The 18,979-nt window shown below is 37.1% G+C and overlaps 3 protein-coding genes across 17 annotated transcripts in view; all 3 read left to right on the top strand.

The window, feature by feature from the left end:
- The window catches only part of LOC105145208 (uncharacterized), a 75,608-nt gene extending 65,466 nt beyond the window's left edge, over window positions 1–10,142 (top strand). Inside the window, exon 6 of the mRNA XM_087412192.1 lies at window positions 164–10,142. Within this exon, the coding sequence (XP_087268318.1) occupies window positions 164–417 (254 nt within the window). The 3' untranslated portion in view covers window positions 418–10,142. The remainder of the gene's footprint in view (window positions 1–163) is intronic.
- A 3,249-nt stretch (window positions 10,143–13,391) lies between these two features.
- On the top strand, window positions 13,392–16,309 carry LOC105145209 (methylthioribose-1-phosphate isomerase). Its single transcript, XM_011054641.2, has 5 exons — window positions 13,392–13,744; window positions 14,512–14,750; window positions 14,822–15,030; window positions 15,112–15,320; window positions 15,560–16,309. Exons 1-5 carry the CDS (start codon window positions 13,607–13,609, stop codon window positions 15,851–15,853), a joined length of 1,089 nt encoding a protein of 362 aa, XP_011052943.1. The 5' UTR covers window positions 13,392–13,606; the 3' UTR covers window positions 15,854–16,309.
- Window positions 16,310–16,609: 300 nt separating this feature from the next.
- Window positions 16,610–18,979, top strand: part of tmod (tropomodulin) — a 70,295-nt gene continuing 67,925 nt past the window's right edge. For 7 of the 15 annotated variants that reach the window (XR_015547040.1, XM_087412201.1, XM_087412203.1 and 4 more), the window contains exon 1: window positions 16,611–17,012. Coding sequence is in view for 11 of the 15 variants with exons in the window: in XM_087412201.1 (XP_087268327.1) it covers window positions 16,830–17,012 (183 nt within the window). In the remaining 4 variants the exon portion in view is untranslated. Of the gene's footprint in view, window positions 17,013–18,979 lie in introns of all 15 variants that reach the window. The other 8 variants (XR_015547037.1, XM_087412198.1, XM_087412197.1 and 5 more) reach the window with 2 other exon arrangements.

Here is an 18,979-nt window from a genome sequence, read left to right as displayed (position 1 = left end):
AAGTCTTGGATCTTAGAGATTCAGCGAGCACCGGATTGCCTTGGATTCTGACCGTCAAGAATTCCTAGGCTCGCAGAATCTTCAGGATCTAAGCGCTTTGCGGGTAAACACGACTGGCGCTGGTTGTGCACGAAGGGCATGTAGATGCTGTTGGGTTTTGCAGGTTCGATGCCGAGCGTGCCGGTCGGCCTCTCTTATCACGAGATGTTCGCCGTGTCGCTTAACAGCCCGGCGTTATGGAGATGCCGCGCCTGCGGGAAGCAGGTGACCAATCGTTGGCACCACTTCCACATACACACCGCGCAGCGCTCGCTGTGCCCTTATTGTCCGGCCACCTACAGCAGGATCGACACTCTGCGCTCGCACATACGCACCAAGCACAGGGAGATGCTGTTCGCCGGGAAGGGGTCCTTGTAGAGGACGGTGATTGCCCCGCGGAGGAAGCGGCCACCGCCACTTCCGCCGTCGCGTCTGCTCTACGAGCGTCCGGTTGCGCCCTTCTTCGGCTTCGGGCTGCCCTGACCCCCGTCCTTCGAGTCGCCGGGATACCGGGGACCCAAATGGTGAGGCGCCCTCGAGAGGAGATCAGGGTGGCAAGTACTTCGCGCGCCATTGATCCTGATAGGATTAAGGAAGTTCCGAAGATTCGTATAGATACTGGAATCCCCGAATGGTCGAGAATCCAAGAATTGTGAAAAGAGTTTTGGAATGACAGTCCATTCAATCAGATTCTAGCATCGTTCTTCCCAGGGGGAGGAAGTGCTAGTCGGAAAAAGTGCTACCCTCGAATTTTAGCGGAAGGCTGGACCAGCGATCGGCGCGACGGTGTAAATGATTCGCGGGGCGAATCCGTTCGACCAATGGCCTCATTAGCGATAATTATTTGTCGGTTAATCCGTTCGCCACGTCTTTGGATGAGCCGTCCGGCCGCTCTAGGCAGGAAAGTGCATAGTGGGTGGGAAGGATGGGAGGAAAAGGACGATTATCGATTATACCGCGCCCTCGAAACTTTCGTCGCATTTCGTGAGAGCGGACGGGTGGACGGAGAAATAAATAGGGCAAGGAGATCTATCGATGACGTGCTCACACGCTGACAGTCGGGCGGTATGACTGGCACGAAGTCAGAATTTTGCGAGGACAATCGATCGATAGTAATGCTTCGAATAGTTTTCGCGAAAACGGTGAGCTGCGTCTTGGTTCGGTTCTCTCTCTCTCTCTCTCTCTCTCTCTCTCTCTCTCTCTCTCTCTCTCTCTCTCTCTCTCTCTCTCTCTCATCGAGGCGGATCGTAAGAAACGAGGATGAGACTCTAAATATTGTAACAGTATCACGTATGCAAACGTCTCCTTTCTGATATCATTTCCTAAACTTTATACGAAGACTAGATACATTTTTTACGTTCGGTGTACATTTATTTGAGAGAAGATGACTTCTTTCTCTTTACTTCTTCATTCGAGCATTCATTTTTTACTTATGCCGGTCATTTCTTTTCCAGATCACGTAGTTACGGTAAAATCGAGAAATTGGCAATTCAATTCGTAATCGTCTGAATGATAAACTGTGTATTTTTGCAACTTATTTATCGCGATCACTATAATCTCTCGTAGAATGGCGTTTCTGATGATCCGCTTCCGGAGAGACGTTACCGCAACATATTGCACGCATTGTCACATCGTTGTTGATCAATGTTCTGTTCCCTTAATTGATTTCGATCGAATCGTCTCTACGTTTGTCGATGATTCGAAAAACGAGAAGAGGCAGAAGAGCGGGGAGGGGAAAACAGAAATGCACAAAGGGAATGCGTGGTGGCACACGAAGGCCTACGCTTTCTAAGTAAGATAAAACGGTCTAATTAATATGCAATGGAAGGCTGAAACGCGCGCTGTGATTTTCGAACACCGAAAAATGAAATTTTTCAAAGGGTACTACGAATTATTGCGATAGCGATCATTATAATTGTTACGAAGAAGGTCTTGTTAATCGTAATATTATTTCGCTACGCGCAATTATTATTAACGATCATTTTTCATGATTAATTCGCGTTACAAACGCAAGTTTCGTGTGAGTGAACGAGAGTGAGAAAAAGAAAGTAAGAGATAAGATGTAGACTACGCTGCCAATCCTTGGTAAACGAGAATTGGATTTTATTTTTAATTATTTTATTATATTTTTTTATTACTAATTCTTTTGATCAATCTCTTATTAATTTTGAACTTTTTTTAAATTGCAAAAAATTTCATATTAGCACTAATTTATTTTGAAAGAAATTTTTGGATAGATTTTTAATTTATATATATTTTGCTTTCTATTCTCCGACTTGAGTTCCTGCTGTGAAAGTAAACGATAAATTATAAAACGGAAAGATTAACACTAGGAGTACCGGGAAGTCATTATTGATCATTCTATTTTCTAGATTAATGTTTTTTTCTATAAAAAATAGGATTCTATATAAAATTTGTTTACTTTTCAATAACTATATCTTTTATACTGACGAATTATTTGGTTTTTCGACTTTTTATTTTTATAGTAATTTATTTGCTGATCTCTTTTTAATGAGTAAGAAATATTGGTACTTCTAGTGTACGGAAAATTAAGGATTCAAGTATCTTGGAATACGAGAGCTCGGGAAGATGAATTTAATTAATTTCTCAATAAATGCAATTTGAGCTCGTTGCGAGGACCGAGGACGGCAGCGAGCGAAACGCGCGACGGACGTTCTTGTATGTTCGCCACAATATTATGTGCGTGCGCAGAGCTATGTTCCGTGGGTCTGTTTTTTATTCCTGCACCAAACCTGTACTGGAACTTTTTTCCTCACTTTAGCTAAATATCAAACATACATTCTCTTAAATACACAAATTCTTTGCAGTGAAATTCTTTAGAGGGAGAATTCAGCCGCCCTTTATCAAAATCGGTTCAACTCTCATTCTAAGATCTAAAGAGTGAAAATTGAGTGAATTTTGATAAAGAGCTTAATTTTCAATCTTTAAGATCGATATTCACAATCGGTGCTCGTGTTTAAAACTATCTTAAGTATAGTCTTAAGGTATCACAAGCCAATCACAGATCAGTATTAGCATCTTAATACATTACTTAAGATTGATTTTGAAATAAGAACAGAATGTAAGTATCATAAGAGTGAGATTCACTTTAAAAATTTTAAAGAGTATAAGTATTTTGTTGTAAGTTGCAAAAGTGTACATCAGTTCAGCTATAAAAAACAGACCTTATAATTCGGCGGTGCGGTTAACCGTCATGTATAAGATATGAGTGTCGGCCGCCCTTCCCGCGAAAAATTGCGGAGCGTTCCGTGAACGGAAATGCGGAGCGCCGGATGGCGTCGCCGTCGGATCGGGCCTTCAGTTTCCGGAGCAGCCGTAAGTATCGAGTTGTCCGAACTCACATATTTTATTTATTGCGCGGCTACGTACGAGCGCCGAAACGCACTGCGTGCTGGCACATTGACAAGAGCGATCTTCGATCAAGACAACGCCGGACGCCTTGAGCTTCTATCAGGCGGTTCGATAATCGCCGTAATCGGAGCGGCGCTCCGATAGAGGGAAGAAAATTAATCGGAGGTTTTCAAACTTCGTGACACGACGTCCCAAAAACCGGAGAAATTAAGAATACAGATAATTCCTGTGAATCTACGAATTCTTGAAGCTTCAAATCTTCGAGATCTACAATTATCGAACCAACTTATCATTGCACCATTGATGAAACTTGAATATTTTAAATCTTTTGAAATCGTTCAAGCACTTTGCACGTGAAACAGAGTACGCGATAATATAAAAGATATGTTAATAAAGAGATTATAAATAATACCCTCCGATTCACGCGATCCTTTTGGGAGCGACGTTGCGCTGTTTGATGGAAACCTCTGTCTTAGATCATTATCCGCAATGAAACGACGTCCCGAGAGACGTCGGATCACTTCAGATATACCCAAACATTTCTCTTTGGACCAATACTCTTCATGTAATGGACGGTTGTAATCGCTGTCGAGGCTCGTCAAGTACCTAAGCAAACCTCACGATGAGATGAGAGTTTTTGACCGTGTGGTTCCTAAGTTTTACTCATAGCCAAGTCACAATGCGAGTTATGTGATACACACACACACACACACACACACACACACACACACACACACACACGCGCGCGCGCGCGCGCGCGCGCGCAAATATATATTATATTAGGGGCGATATACCCTAAAAGGCCAATAATTTACAGGGACGGACTGATCCAATATTTCGTAGGAAATGAAAGCGATATATTTATTCTGATTAATCGATGCAGAGTTATACCACCTGTGACAGCGATTATCCGTGTAAAGAATTAAATATCTTATACAGATATATAAAATATTTTATTCGATGTTGATTTAAAAAAATAACTCTTTCATCTTGATTAATCGTGCAGTTAAATGCTCGTTTTGTTTCCAGTCCGTCCGTGTTAATTTACATGTTGCGTGTAATTAATATTCGCGAGATGGGTCGCGCGGTATCTGTATTACGTCCATTTCCATTTCGACGTAATAAGAATAGACTCTGCAGTTCTATGATGGAATTGTTATTGAAGATTTAATATCGTTTAGAAAAAATGAGGTAACTTAAATCATATCTTCTCTCTCTAAAATATCAAGTTGAAGAAAGATGCGCTGTTAGAGTTGAAGAGGAACGCTGCACGGAGAAAAATGTTAAGTAATACGCGACAGAATTCTAGTAAATTTTATGGAATTGGCAGGTATCCATATATAGACGCCTACTTATGTAAAATTTACTTTACTTTTCTGTTAAATCAGCGATCGTCGTATAGCCATATGTAAGATACTTTTTACACATAAATTTTGAAAATTCGTGCTTGGTCTTGAAAATAGTATGATTTACCTTACTGTAAATTATTTTAATAAATTCACTAATAAATGTACTTTTTACTTTACACCTCCGATACTTTTACTTTCAAGCAAGTAAAGTTTGTCATAATTTCGCCAAAAATAGTCAGAATATTTTTATTAGTCTTGTAAGGTAAAAATTACTCAACAATTCTTCTCCGTGTGACATGTTTAATTCTTTCTAACAGATACTAAGATCAGGAAATACGCAATCTATACTTATTATGTCTACAATCGAAACACGAGTCTGATCCTGCGAGATAAATCGCTCCAGTCTCGGATTTTATTGTATAAAATTTCATGTAAATATCGAGAACAGACGGGAAGGTAGCGATCGCGGGGCTATCTTTCTCCGTCTTCTTTCTTTTTCTCTTAGAATAATGCGATATCGCGTGTGTACGTTAGAAACTTGCTTCAGTATTTTCGGCGGAGTACATAAAAGCGTGTATACCGGGACGGACCGAGTCCGCTCGATTAAACTTTGGCTAGTCGTACGAAACTCGCACGTTATACTTCCTCGAGCGCGCTTCTGACGATCGTACTTTTAGCAACAACATTTTTCTTTTAATCGCACTTGATGTTTTTTTTTTTTAAAGAGTACTCTCTACATTCAACAGAAAAAGCAACTTCGCAACTGTTGTAAAATTCTTTAATATGATTCGTTTATAATTTATTCCATAAGGAACCAAAGACAAAAACAAATAGTATTAAAAAATTTCATAACAGTTGCAAAGTTGCTTTTTCTGCTGAACTACTTGATTCTTTATTTTATATCCTTGTTATTTTTTTATCTTTAGACTCATGTTCGGAGTGGCGTGTTTCGGGGAGGCAACAGACATAAATGATTGTGATAAAAACGAACGATGGACCACGTGGTTTCCGTTTCCAGGGAAACGATTTAAGGATCGATTCGAGCACCGTCGTCGTCGTCGTCGCATTAATCTCGTACGGTTATCTGAAAGTTGAATCGGGTTTTGAACGGGTTAAATCGAGAAGAAGAGGGAAAGTCGCGACGCATACTTGTTTAATCGCGGGCGTTCTCGATTTAAAAAGTTCCGTGTCCGATCTAATTAATATCGGGTCCGATCTAAGTTACTCGAGATCACCCGCTTCGCGTCGATGGGAGACGCGAATGGAAAGGGATGCACGCGCGCGCGCACGCTCTCGTACCATTGTAATATAGGAGAACCGCGGCCGCGAGACTGGAGTGGTGTCATCTCGGTGAGACGTCCGAATGGAATTGCGACGTTTCCTCGATTGGTACAGATCCGTCATGCACGTCGATCCCATCGGAATCCTCCACACGACCAAAATGGAGCTAGGAGTATACATATACATCGCATACATATATTACATAATACATGTACATAGATAGCTGTATATGAACGTGCACAGGATATACAGTCCCAAGAAGTGCGTACCATTCGTGCGATGGCACGAATTTTTGCTTAGAATACTCCCATATACAAATCTGACTGCATCTTCGAAAAGTAGATTTCGAAAACTTTTTTTTTATTAAAATTAAAAACGTTAATAGAAGAGCTATTTGAGTTTGATGCAAAGGAACGTACAAAAGTCAATAAAAAATCAAAATGATTTTATTTTAATTTTTAACGTTAATAAACAAATGTTGTAGGCAAAAATCATTTTAACTTTTGTGACGTCAGAAAGTCATTTTTACTTTCTCTCGATTTGGTGTGTTCCTTGGATAGTTGGGGATGCGCAAATTCTACTATAAAATTGTCTTTAATTAAAATTTATAATCATAACTAATGATGTAACTAATGAATATTTTGGCTCCGTTTTGAGTCGTCCTCAGCATAGAATTGCAAAACTGAAAAGCGATTTTTCATATGTTTGTTAGTTATTACATTACATTAACTACTGTGAATTGTAATAATTCATAAAAAACGAACATAAGATGACCGCTTTTCAATTTTTGCAATTTTATGTTAGAATGTATCGAAGTCGAACCGAAATGTTTGTTAATTATCATATCATTGACTACTGTATGAATTTTCATTAAAAACAGTTTTACATTCAAGTATTTGCACACCACTAACTGCGTCAAACCCGTATACATCTTATTAACATTTCTGTATAGTTTTATAATCTTCTATTAACGTTTTGAATTTTACTTTATATACATATAATAGTCTAAATTTCTAAATTTATTTTTTTTAATCGAATTTTATTTATTTTTATCCTTTATTTCATCCTTTTATGCGATTTTATTTTCGATCAAGAGTTTTATGTGTGTTTTTACATTCTTGAATTAAAATGATCTCCAAAACTTTCGACCTTTTTTGTATAAAAAAATCATTTATTGTGATTGGTACGCGCTCTTTGTGAAATGTCCGGTGCACGCATTTTTACGTCGGTGGTTCGGTGTAGCGGAAATCGAGTTTAATTTGCTCAGCCTGCCGCCAGATTTTTCGAGTCGAGCGATCGATCGATCCGCTGCATGAGGTGCTGCGAGGTAAATATTGGCCTCGTCGAATATGCAGTGATAGTTGCAGTCGGATGCAACTTCTCCGACGCAGCTTCTCGTTTTTCTTCCGATGCGATGCAGCAGCAACAGTCGATTGTGACGTCGAATGTGACAGCGGTTGCTTTCTGTCTTCCGTCTTTATGCGCGCGTTCCTTAGTTCCGTACAATTCCTTGAGTAAGACAACGATTTACGAAGACTCCGAGCATTCAAGAGAGAAGAGAAAGAGAGATCTCCGATTTCGTGATTTCGAGATACCGCGCAACTAGAGGAACCTGCGGATCGAGTCTCGCAACTTTAAACAGTGGATTGCGAAATCGAACAATATGAAGACATACGAATTTTTTTGCGTAAAGAAGCTCTGAACAGAGATCTTCGATTTTTAACGATCGTGTGTGTAACTTTCTCTAGAACAAAAATATGTGAAAAATTTGACGTTTTGGTGAAGTATTTAAAAATTTACCTAGATATATGTAGATCTGAAAATAATTTTGTTTGCACCATTAAAATAATTAAAACGCTCACTGGTTAATGGAATACCAAAACTTTTTTGCAGCATTTCTTATCACATATTTGAGATTCCTACTCTATAAAACTTTTAGAGTTGAATTTCATTCTGAAGAGTACAATTCCAGTCTTAAAAAAGAGTGGCTCGATTTTCACTCTAAAGAATTTAAAGAGTACATAATTATTTTGATGATCTAACAAAATTATTTTCAAATCTGTAATCTAGCTAAATTTTTATAGATACTTAAGTAAAAATCATCCTTCCTGTGTATTTTAAGAAAAAAGTTACATGATCGCTATCCGTATCTTTGAATGCTAGGTAAGTTTTCAGCCCGGTTGACTAATGTCAATTTCTGATCAATTCAATCGTCCTCTTCTTTCTGCTACAGGCACGATTGTAGAAGGAATAATCATTGTTTAGAATTAACTAATCGGCGCACAATCGTCGGTGTAACTTAGTGTTTATCTGTACCTCTGCTTGGATTCCCTTATATCGTTAGACTGTATAATTTTCTCGCCGATTCGTCACGACGACGACGGTCACGGCGTACAATTCGCGATCGTCGCGATGAATCGGTCTCGCTCTGCGTTGCACAAAGAGATTTTCGCGAGTCCGGTTACACTCGCGATCAAGGAGTGTAACGATCGAGAGTGGCCATTCGCTGCTCGTTTTCTCAACGACTACTTGTAATAAAATGTTACAGTTCCTAGACGGCGAAGCGATCTCCTACGTCCGACCACCGACGACGACCCAACCGAATTATCGCCCTTGATACCAAATGTTCCTTAAGTTGCGTTTTTTTGCGAAGAATACTCCTGTAAATAGTCAACGTCTACGATAACTGAACCGCGTGCGGATTGTATGCGAGGATGGTCGAATTGAAATGTGATAACGTGTACGAGATACGAGGAGCGCGCGCAGGTATTGTGCTCCAACGATCACCAGGATTAAGTTCTAAAGTATGCTAAGCTCGAGAGGATTTAGAATTTTACCCGATACGCACGATTGTCGGCACGGCTGTGGGTTTGATAATCAGCAACGGAAAAGTATTCGAGTAGAAGGAAATTATTTTATATATTTAAAGCAATCCCTAGACGATCAATATTATTGCACAATATTAACGTGTCTATATCAGATATTACTCTCTAAATCTTTTAGAGTAAATCTCTAAAAAGTGAAATTTCATTCTTAAAGGTTGAAAATTGAGCTATTCTTTTTCGAGACTAGCTCAACTTTTATCCTTTAGAAAGATAAGATTTTACTCCAAGAAATTTAAGGAGTAAAGATTAAGATTGAAATTGGACTGGAATTTGAATCTAATCAGAAGAAAGAAAAATTTAGGTGAACTTGGCTTTAATTGATGAAAGTCTCAATCTCAATCTTAATTTCTAGATTAATTTTTAGATACGGACTATTGGTTGTCTGGAGCCTCTAGATTATTTGTTTTTAATTGTTTAAAGGGGGCATCAATAATATTGTGTATAAAATAATTTTATAATAATTAATACTGATCGTTTGAGGACCGCTTTAGAAATGTGATTCCGTAACTCTTTCGCGAGACCTTTCAGCGAGTTCCTTCAAAAATTTTGAAATCTTTCCATACCTCTTGCAGCTATACAAAATCGTGTCGCGCGTGAAATTCGTGAGACGCGACTCGTGCTTAGTAAATTTTTGGAACCCAAATGGCTAAAGCGCACTCTCGTCGCGACGGTTAGAACCGAATGCCAGTTATTTGCACACACTCGATGTAACTGTATAAATATCGATATCAATCTGTCAGTCTCGTGTCTCTTTGATGGTACTTAAATGAAGTGGCCCCTCGGGCCTCTCCGTATTCGCCAACGGCGCAGCGTCGATAATGTTTCTTTTTAAGCGAAGTTAATGAAAAAAAATTATATATATATATATATATATATATATATATATATATATATATATATAATCTCTTTTTCTCGTAGCACGTTCCTCCTTTGGCCCGTCGTGCGACTCGAGCACGAACCTTTTGTACATAAAAAAAGATAACGCCGCGAGTCGCGAACGCGAAGCGCGAAAGGTAATATTTAATTAATTGACGCTCTTGTCTTTTGTCGCAAGCCGACCTTGCGTATAAACTCATTGCTCGTTTATATGCGATGTATTTTTGTGAACAGTATTGAAAGTGCTACCGTTGTACAGTTATCTTATGGTAAATGTACTAATGATGTACCTATAATGTACATAGATATATTTAATTAAAGTGAATATGAATTTGTGTAATCCTCGGGAGTATTTGTTTCCTGTCTCTCTCTCATTTTTTCTTTCTCTCTAGAGAGAGAGAAAGAGCTATCTATCTGTCTTTACATTTGCACTTCTAGTCCCTGGATTTTGATATTTGTCACATGCTCCTTCTAATGCGATCCGCGCTAATTAATGTCATTTGTCTCGCTCGTGTCACGTTAACTTACGGTAATTCGAGACGCCAAGTAAATTCGTCGCGTTAACTTAGCGAAAATTTGGAGAGATTCGGTTCACACGCAAGTTAAACGCGAATTAAATTTATAAATGAGACGCGCGACTCGTGAATTTGTCTCGTTATCTCGATATGCTGCTTTACTTAACTTTAAGATCGTATCAACGCGCGACTGTTTCTCCATTTGGCGATTACGTAACTTTTACCGGCTATACGTGGAACGTAATTATCACGCAAGACACTCTAAACGCTTTTTACGTCCAGCTGTTTGTGTTGCCACACAGATCGTTCGAAGAAGCTGGCAGATAACACATATGCAAAAAAATTGCAAACGCGGACGAAACAGGCGACGAATGGCGAAGATAAAAGGTATCGAGAAAAATCAATTTGCTTTGAAGAAAACATGCGGGGAAAATTTTGCGCAAGTGTTAAAAAAGACGGATAAATTGATAAAAGTCGTAAAGCTCATGGTATCCTAAAAGAACTTACAGCGACAGTAAACGAATCGATCAATCATAGGAAAAAACATGAGGCAATATTGTAAGTAGCAGCGAATCCAAAATGTTGATATTTTTTATTCATATTATACTGACAAAAATATATTTAATTTTAATAAATAAATTTGTTTGAACAGTGCCGGTTAAATATTTACTAAATGTAAACATATTTATTTGATGCAAGAATCATTAATTTGATCTACCTATTATATTTCATTCAACAAATATTTATTTTCATAAATAAATGTTTATTGAATTATATTAGTATTATTCAAATAATTATTAAAATTTAATACTCTCATTGTACGTCTTCCCTAGAGATAAAAAAAAAATTACAATGAGATTAAAATAATATCAAATATTTGATATATTTTTGACGATGACTTTGTGAATTCTTGACATGACAATGTTTTTCAAGTAATCTTTTAGTTAAAAAATCACATAAAAATTATTATTACTTAATATCATTTTGATTTTATTATTTGTATTCTACTTGAGTTTATACTCCTTAAGTTTTTTGAGTGTCACAATCTTGAGAGATTATTTTTTTTTCTACAAAATTATGAAGATCAGAAGCGATGGAAAGGAGTTGTGACGTTTTCGAATGACTTCATCTCAAGGATTACAAAATCAATATCGCAGAATGTATTCCTGTTAGTTACTGAATCCAACTATTTTTCCAACGCGGCTCAAAGAGACCGCGATTTAAATTTGTCGGGATCGCTTTAAAACGGTCACTGTTTTGGCAGACGAGATTGACGTTTCGGTGCAATCGCTCAAAGGCGAGTTCACGATCTTTCAGCTTGGAATCGAGTCTGGACTGAGTCCGACGCACGATTCTTTCAGATATGAAAAACGCGAGACCGTCGACGTGACATTTGCACTTTAAAAAAATTCCGCTGCCGCGATACCTAGGTAGAAATATGTCAGGGCGATTTCGCGCACGCGAGGGTGAAAAAAGTACATTCTCTTCCCCGAGCGCGCGATATTTTCACGCTGTGCCTCGCTGGAATCCTTCAAAGTTGCGTTCAAAAACTCTACCTATATTAAAGTAGAGTTTTTTAGAGTTCCTTGTTCACCGAATATTAAACGAGAATAAAATGGTTAAATGTATAAATTCGAGTAATTTTCGAACGCGACCTAAGTAAAACACAAAATAAAATCTGCAAGAGACAAAACAAAATCTGCAAGACATTAAATAGAAGTTCATCTTAGAAAAAAAATTATAATATTATTCGATATACTTTTGATGATGATTTTGTAATAAATTCTTGATACATGGAGAAAGAACGATTTTGCTGAAGTATTAAAAATTTAATTAGATCTGAAAACAATTTTGTTGAATCATATAATTACGTAGGAATGTTACAAAAAGTTCTACAATCAACATCCTATATGATTATTTGGATGATTCAATAAAATTATTTTCAAATCTATATCAAAGCTAAATTTTTGGATGCTTCAGCAAAATCTTCCTTGCCGTAATAATTTTTAAGTGATGCTTTAATTTAAAAAAAAATTTCAATTCACGATGCCAGAGCAATTGTTGACACATTTTAACTTGTAAGAATTCTTCCAAAATATTTCGAGATATTTTTTTAAATATACGTATATTAATTTAATTATGTTGAAATTAATTTAAAATGAAAGATATGTATATGTTATTTAATAATATTTAATAATGCTTTAACGATGTAATATTAATAATATAACAAAATAATTTGATGAAACTTCAAAATGACATAATAATAACTTCAATTAATAATATAATAATTTAATGAAAATTCAATAATGACACTTGTAATATAACTGTATGGAGAGAAAATGATATGCATGACTATCAAAACAATTATTAAAATAAATTTTTATTATGTAATCCGGATATATATTATGTTTTACATTTATTGACAAAGTAGTCAATTATAGACTTAAAAAAAAAAGATTTTGTCGTCATTAATAACTTTATTTATATGAATAATTAAAAGAATTTGCATAACAAAACCAAATTTAACTAAATAATTGGAGGTAATGGCTGAATTCAGCAAAAAAATAGTCTTGCAACTATCATAAAATTCTTTAATATGATTGATTTATGCATTTAGTGAGAAATTGACAACAATAAGAGTCAATCATATTAAAGTTATAGTAATTGTTAAGCTGCTTCTTTTACTGTACGTAATTGATTTATAGAGATCTGTCACCGTATAATTTTAAAGATAATAAATTAATTCTATGGACACAAATACCAAAATAATTTTTCCGTATATCAGGATTTATTTGCGTTTCTATCAGCGCTGGACGGTTCGCGGACAGAAACGAGAGGCAATTCTGATCTCGAGTACGCGTTCGATTATTTCATAGCTATCTTGAGCTGTGCCGGAGTTTCAAAATAGATGAGTTGATGACAACCGCTTGTCACTGCTATCAGAATTATGTAACACGTTTGGTGATAACGTTACACGCTTTCGGCTGTGAAGGGGTGAAGATGGCGATGGAAATGGGTGGAAGAAGGAGATGGACGGAAGAAGGAGATGGATGGGATGGAATGGAGCACACGTGACGTAATCTCGTTCGTCAGATGGCGCCTGCTCGTTGGATTCCGAATGTTTTCAACCTTAACCTAAAGAAGAAGGACAAGAGGCAAGAACTCGCTGGGCGTAATATAATTGTTCGCCGGCTCGGCTCTCAATTGTCACTCGTTCATTCAATAAATCCAGAGTCATTGTGAATTGCCCCCGTGACCGGTTGCGATAGATCGCTATCATCAGCTCACGATGACGTTGCAAGCGATAAAATGGAGCAAAACAGATGGCAAGCTGGAGATCCTGGATCAAACGCTGCTGCCGGCAACGACCAGTTATATCCAGGTCAAAGGTGTCAAGGATGGATGGAATGTCATTAACAAGATGCAGGTATAAAAGCTTATTGTTAGAAAATAAATTTGAACGTAGTGCTTTGAACTAAAAAAAGACTTTATTCTATAAAGCTGACACACAGAATTTGCAAAATCGTGACATCAACCATGAAACGTGGTCTTTCTATATTTTTAGCCGACACTGAACTTTCGCTTTGTAAATCAATAATATTGTCAATACAAAAAGAAAAAAAAATGAAATAAATTATTTAGTTGTGGTTTGTTCGAGTGAGAGAGATAATTAAACATTTATTATTTATATGAAACATTTATTATTTTTGTTTAATTCCTAGGCTGAGGATGACTCAAAACCAATCTGTTTGCATAATATTTCTGATATTTAAAATACAATGTATGAATAATTTTGCTTATCATTAATTATATTTGGTTCTTACAGCTCTATTTTGATTTTTCTTTTATACATGGAAGTTCTTATATCTTGCTTTATTTATTAAATTCTTTAACTCTCCAATTAGGCTCACTGAATTAAATACGAGCTGTGATTAATCTAAATAAAACAATACATTATGTATAAAATGTACCTGTAATAATATTAAGTCCTATATCTAAAAAAAAAAGATCTCAAATTACATATTTTCTGGATATTTATTCTACATTAACTTTGCATTTTCTTTCCGTTTTTCTTCTTTTTTTTGTTAGTAGTATCAAATGAAATGTTATACAGCTATGAATGTACATGAAATTTTTAAGTATAGGTCATATAATTGGTTATATTTTACAGTAAATGTAATTCGATAACTACAGGTACGAGGCGCACCAGCCATAGCTATCGTGGGCAGCCTCAGTGTGGCAGTAGAGATTCTTCAACATCCAAACTATGATGACAAGAAGGTTCTTTCTCGGGCTATCAAAGATAACATGAATTACCTGGTAACGGCACGTCCCACTGCAGTCAACATGAAAGTGGCAGCTAACTTCTTCACAGAAATAGCAGATTATTTGAGTTCCTCTGACGAGTTCACGCTATCCCAGATGAAAGACGAGTACTTATGACTTTATATCTTTGGAGAAAGATATGAGCAATCTGATTTACATTATTTGACTTATGTTACAGATTTATTGACCGAATAGATAAGATGCTAATGGACGATATAAAGGACAATAAAGCAATCGGGAAATTTGGAGCAGACGAAATTCTACGTAATGTGCCTGAGGGAAGTTCTGTCAGGGTGCTCACCCATTGCAATACCGGAAGTCTCGCTACCGCGGGATATGGCACAGCTTTAGGCGTCATCAGATCTCTTCACGAGATGGGAAGGCTCGGTAAATATAATCTGTTTTTGAAAGCCTTATCTTGGCCGGGCGAGTAAGACACATTTCTCGATCGTTATCTATTTGTTTCAGAGCACGTTTATTGCACCGAGACCAGACCATATAATCAAGGCGCACGTTTAACCGCTTATGAATTGGTACACGACAAGATACCAGCAACTCTAATTTGCGACGACATGGTCGCAGCGCTAATGAAAACGAAACAGATTACCGCTGTTGTTGTAGGTGCAGACAGGGTCGCCGCAAATGGTGACACCGCAAATAAAATTGGAACTTATCAGGTAACTTATCAGTCCCGACTATCTTAATTCGAAATATTACAGAATATTACAGATAGAATCACAAACGATAAAAGATAATAATTGTTCCAAAAATAACTGGTTTACCTTCAAAGATATCAGGGCGTTATGGAATTATTCTGAATAGATTCCGATTGGAAGTCATTCCGAACATTTCCAGACTATGTATCCATATTTATGTGTACGATACATACTTGTATAACTATTTCTATTGATTACAGATTGCAATTCTCGCCAAATATCACGATGTTCCTTTTTATGTAGCTGCACCACTGACGTCTATAGACTTAAATGTGTCTAATGGTGATCAGATAGTCATTGAGGAGCGATCTGAACAAGAGATGACTCACATGAACGACAAGAGAATCGCAGCAGAGGGTATAACATGTTGGAATCCAGCATTCGATGTGACACCGGCGAGTTTAATCAGAGGCATAATTATGAATATCGGTGTTTCTAAACCATCAGATGGCTCAGATTTTATCCTCAAATATTCTGCTCTTATCATACGGTGATAAAATTCAAAACATCTTTTATAAACATATGCGTTCGCGAACGTTTATGTGCGTATACATATATCAATTGTAAACATCAAGATGCATAATTAATTTAGTCTCAAGAGAAACAGTGCCATTGAAAATAACTATATAAGAGCTTAGGAAAGTCAAATTTATTGACTGTATAATTTAGTATTAGGTATTTTATCGATTTTCAAAGATTCAATATGACATTGTTATATTACGATACTGCCATTCCATATTGCAGCGTTAAGATACATTTTTATAGATTTATATTTTATCGAATAAAATTTTATTACACCTTCGCGGATACAATGTTCGAAGTGCATGTGCCTTATAACAATAATTGTATTGTGAATTTAATATGACATTAGTAGTATCGCGTTGTATATTCAAAATTTAAATATTTAATTTTTTAAAAGCTGTAAAATAGACAGGCGTGAAAGAGATAAACTTCTCGAGTCTCTCTATGTAACTCCTATATTTTCGTCCTCAAAAGCGATAAAATCCATAGTCCTAAAAAATCCTATCTATCCTCGAGGATGCGAGGATCTTCGATGTTTTTTAAAATTCTTTCGATATAAGTCTCAGCTATTTGAAATGCCCACAAATGTTGTAATATAGTGCCAGTACGACGCGCGCGAGCTGCTGGGTTCCTGCGGGAAACCACAGGATTCTATTTTCGCCATCGAAAGACACGCGCGGGATCTCGTCCGCCGCGCGGGTTTCCACGGCGCGGTGCTTTAGTACTGCCAGCCTCGCCGTTCCGCGCGGAACTTGGACTCCCGGAATAGTCTCGCGGCTCTATAAAACTTTATCGCCGAGCGCTAGCCGAAATCGGACCGATCTGGTGGACCGCGCGACAGGCAGGACGGCTCGTGTTCGTCGCGCTTCTCGTAGTTCCCGTTCACAGCGAAATCTCCACGGGGCTTTCTTAGATCGGTTTGGTTAAAAGCACGTTTCTTGTTCCTCGATGGAAGTGGACACGGAGAACGTCGCGATGGACGAAACGGACGCTCTAATGAGGGCCAACGACGGCGGCGGCGTCATCACCAGTAACGTCAACGACGACGATGGGGCGCCCACCGTTGAGGAAACTTATGAGATTACCACTACCAGGCGTAAAACCATTCGCACCAGCTATAAGATCCAGGAGGTAAGTTGTTTGATGATGTGTATACATGAGGATTGCTGTAATCATCGAGCTTCCGCCAACGTTGTAACGTGGGCGTCTTGTGTCGGACGATCGTACACGAGGGATCTCGGGAACGATGAGCGCGTTTAGAAATAAAAGTTGCTAACGCAACTAGATAAAATAATTAATAGAAAGTGAAAGAGAAGTGACGGTTTTTCGCGTAATAATTTGAAGCTCTAATTTGATATAGTGTGTATTTTATTGACCTTCTGTCAATGTATGGGTACCCAATTTTAAATTAATAACAATACAAATTTGTATATTTGTGCGAATTTCTTTATGACACTTTAAATCCACACTCATCGAACAATAAAGAATAGTTTTGCATAGATTTTATCTAAGTTTTCGATTATATATTTTTATCGAAGATCTTGCGAAAAAGTGAAAAATTATGCATCGGCAGAAAAATTAAGACAAATGTTAATCCTCCGCAACATGAATTTTAATACTCTTCCGTCAGTAACAAGGATCTTCAAAAAAGAGTACATTTTTTATTATTCCGAATGTTCTGGATTATATAAAAATTTACAAAAATTTTAGTACTTGCCAAAGCTTTAATAATTAGTTTTTACACTATAAAATCGAATTGTATTTTATGTATTTTTTTATAGATTTAAATTTATCTATCAAAATTCTCATTTGAAATAATCGATGGTGCCTTTAATTTAAAAATCCCAGTTGGCGGCGGAGGATTAAAATCTCAATTGTATTGAAAGATCTTAAACAGCCTCCAGGGGGTCGATTTTTTTCTCTCTCTATCTTGAAACGAGGTGAAAATCACAAAAGTGAGCAAATTTACTAAGTGTTGATATTGATCAATGAAATTATAAATAAGTACTCTAGTAAATTCGCTTTTGTAATTTTCATTTCGATTAAAATGCTCAATGTTTTAATAAATCAACTCATTTTTTATCTCGATTGAGATGCTCGATATTTTTATACAATTATTTTGCACGATATTGCTGATATTCTCTTTAAACGATTTAAAACAACAATTTAGAGATCATATAACTTCCAGATGATCTATTTATGTCAGTTGAATATCTGATTAGAAAAAGTCTTTTAAATTGAATTCGATGAACTGACAAAAATAAATTTTTCTCTGTAGATTAAGTAGATTATTGTATATATAGAAGAGGAAAAAGATTTTAAATTTCTTGCTCCACTACTGTCTAGTGTTTTAACAATTTATTTTAGCGCGTCGTACACTTTGGATATTATTGGTATCGTCTAGTTATTCCGTACGATGGATTAGTTGTCCTAGAAGTAGCGAGTTAGTAAACTATTCCATCGGTGTTTATGATTTATATATACTTTAAGTTCTTAGATATGTATATATGTATACATATATATATATATATATATATATATATATATATAGAGAGAGAGAGAGAGAGAGAGAGAGAGAGCAATGCGACTGCAATTCTCGCGTTGCAACGCAAAATTCATGGGGCAAATGCGTAAGCATCACTGTATACATAATACGATTTACCTAAACAGTGGGCCAACTACTGTTTATTTATTGTTCCAGCAGCCTCCGTGTTGTGTTTCATCGATATACATATATCTTGTTATTTAGCTCAGACGCAGATTACGTGAAATTCACAAAATCGTTTCGCTGCGGTCGATTTTCAATCCCGCGGTGTAATGTATTTTCCGTTGGTCGAAGCGACGAAAGAGAGGATCCACCGTCGCGATTATCGTCCCACGTGAGACAAACGACCGCGATCCTACGTCATTGTCAGGACGACGATTTTAGAACTGGCAACGAACTCGCTTCGAGCGCAGAAACGACGGCCGGCAACGTAAGCCTGCGGTAAATGAGCGGCAGACGACCGTCGTTCGCGATAGGAGCTTCTAATGAACGAACGCATTCGCGATTTACATCTTCCTGTTTCAGATGTGTCACGCGATCTCGTAACTTTTCT

The sequence above is a fragment of the Acromyrmex echinatior genome, chromosome 12 (genome assembly GCF_024713525.1).
Source record: "Acromyrmex echinatior isolate Ae372 chromosome 12, ASM2471352v2, whole genome shotgun sequence".
In the NCBI taxonomy this organism is placed as follows: Eukaryota; Metazoa; Arthropoda; class Insecta; order Hymenoptera; family Formicidae; genus Acromyrmex; species Acromyrmex echinatior.
Note: the sequence above shows the minus strand (reverse complement) of the source record. Positions and strands in the feature narration are given on the sequence as shown.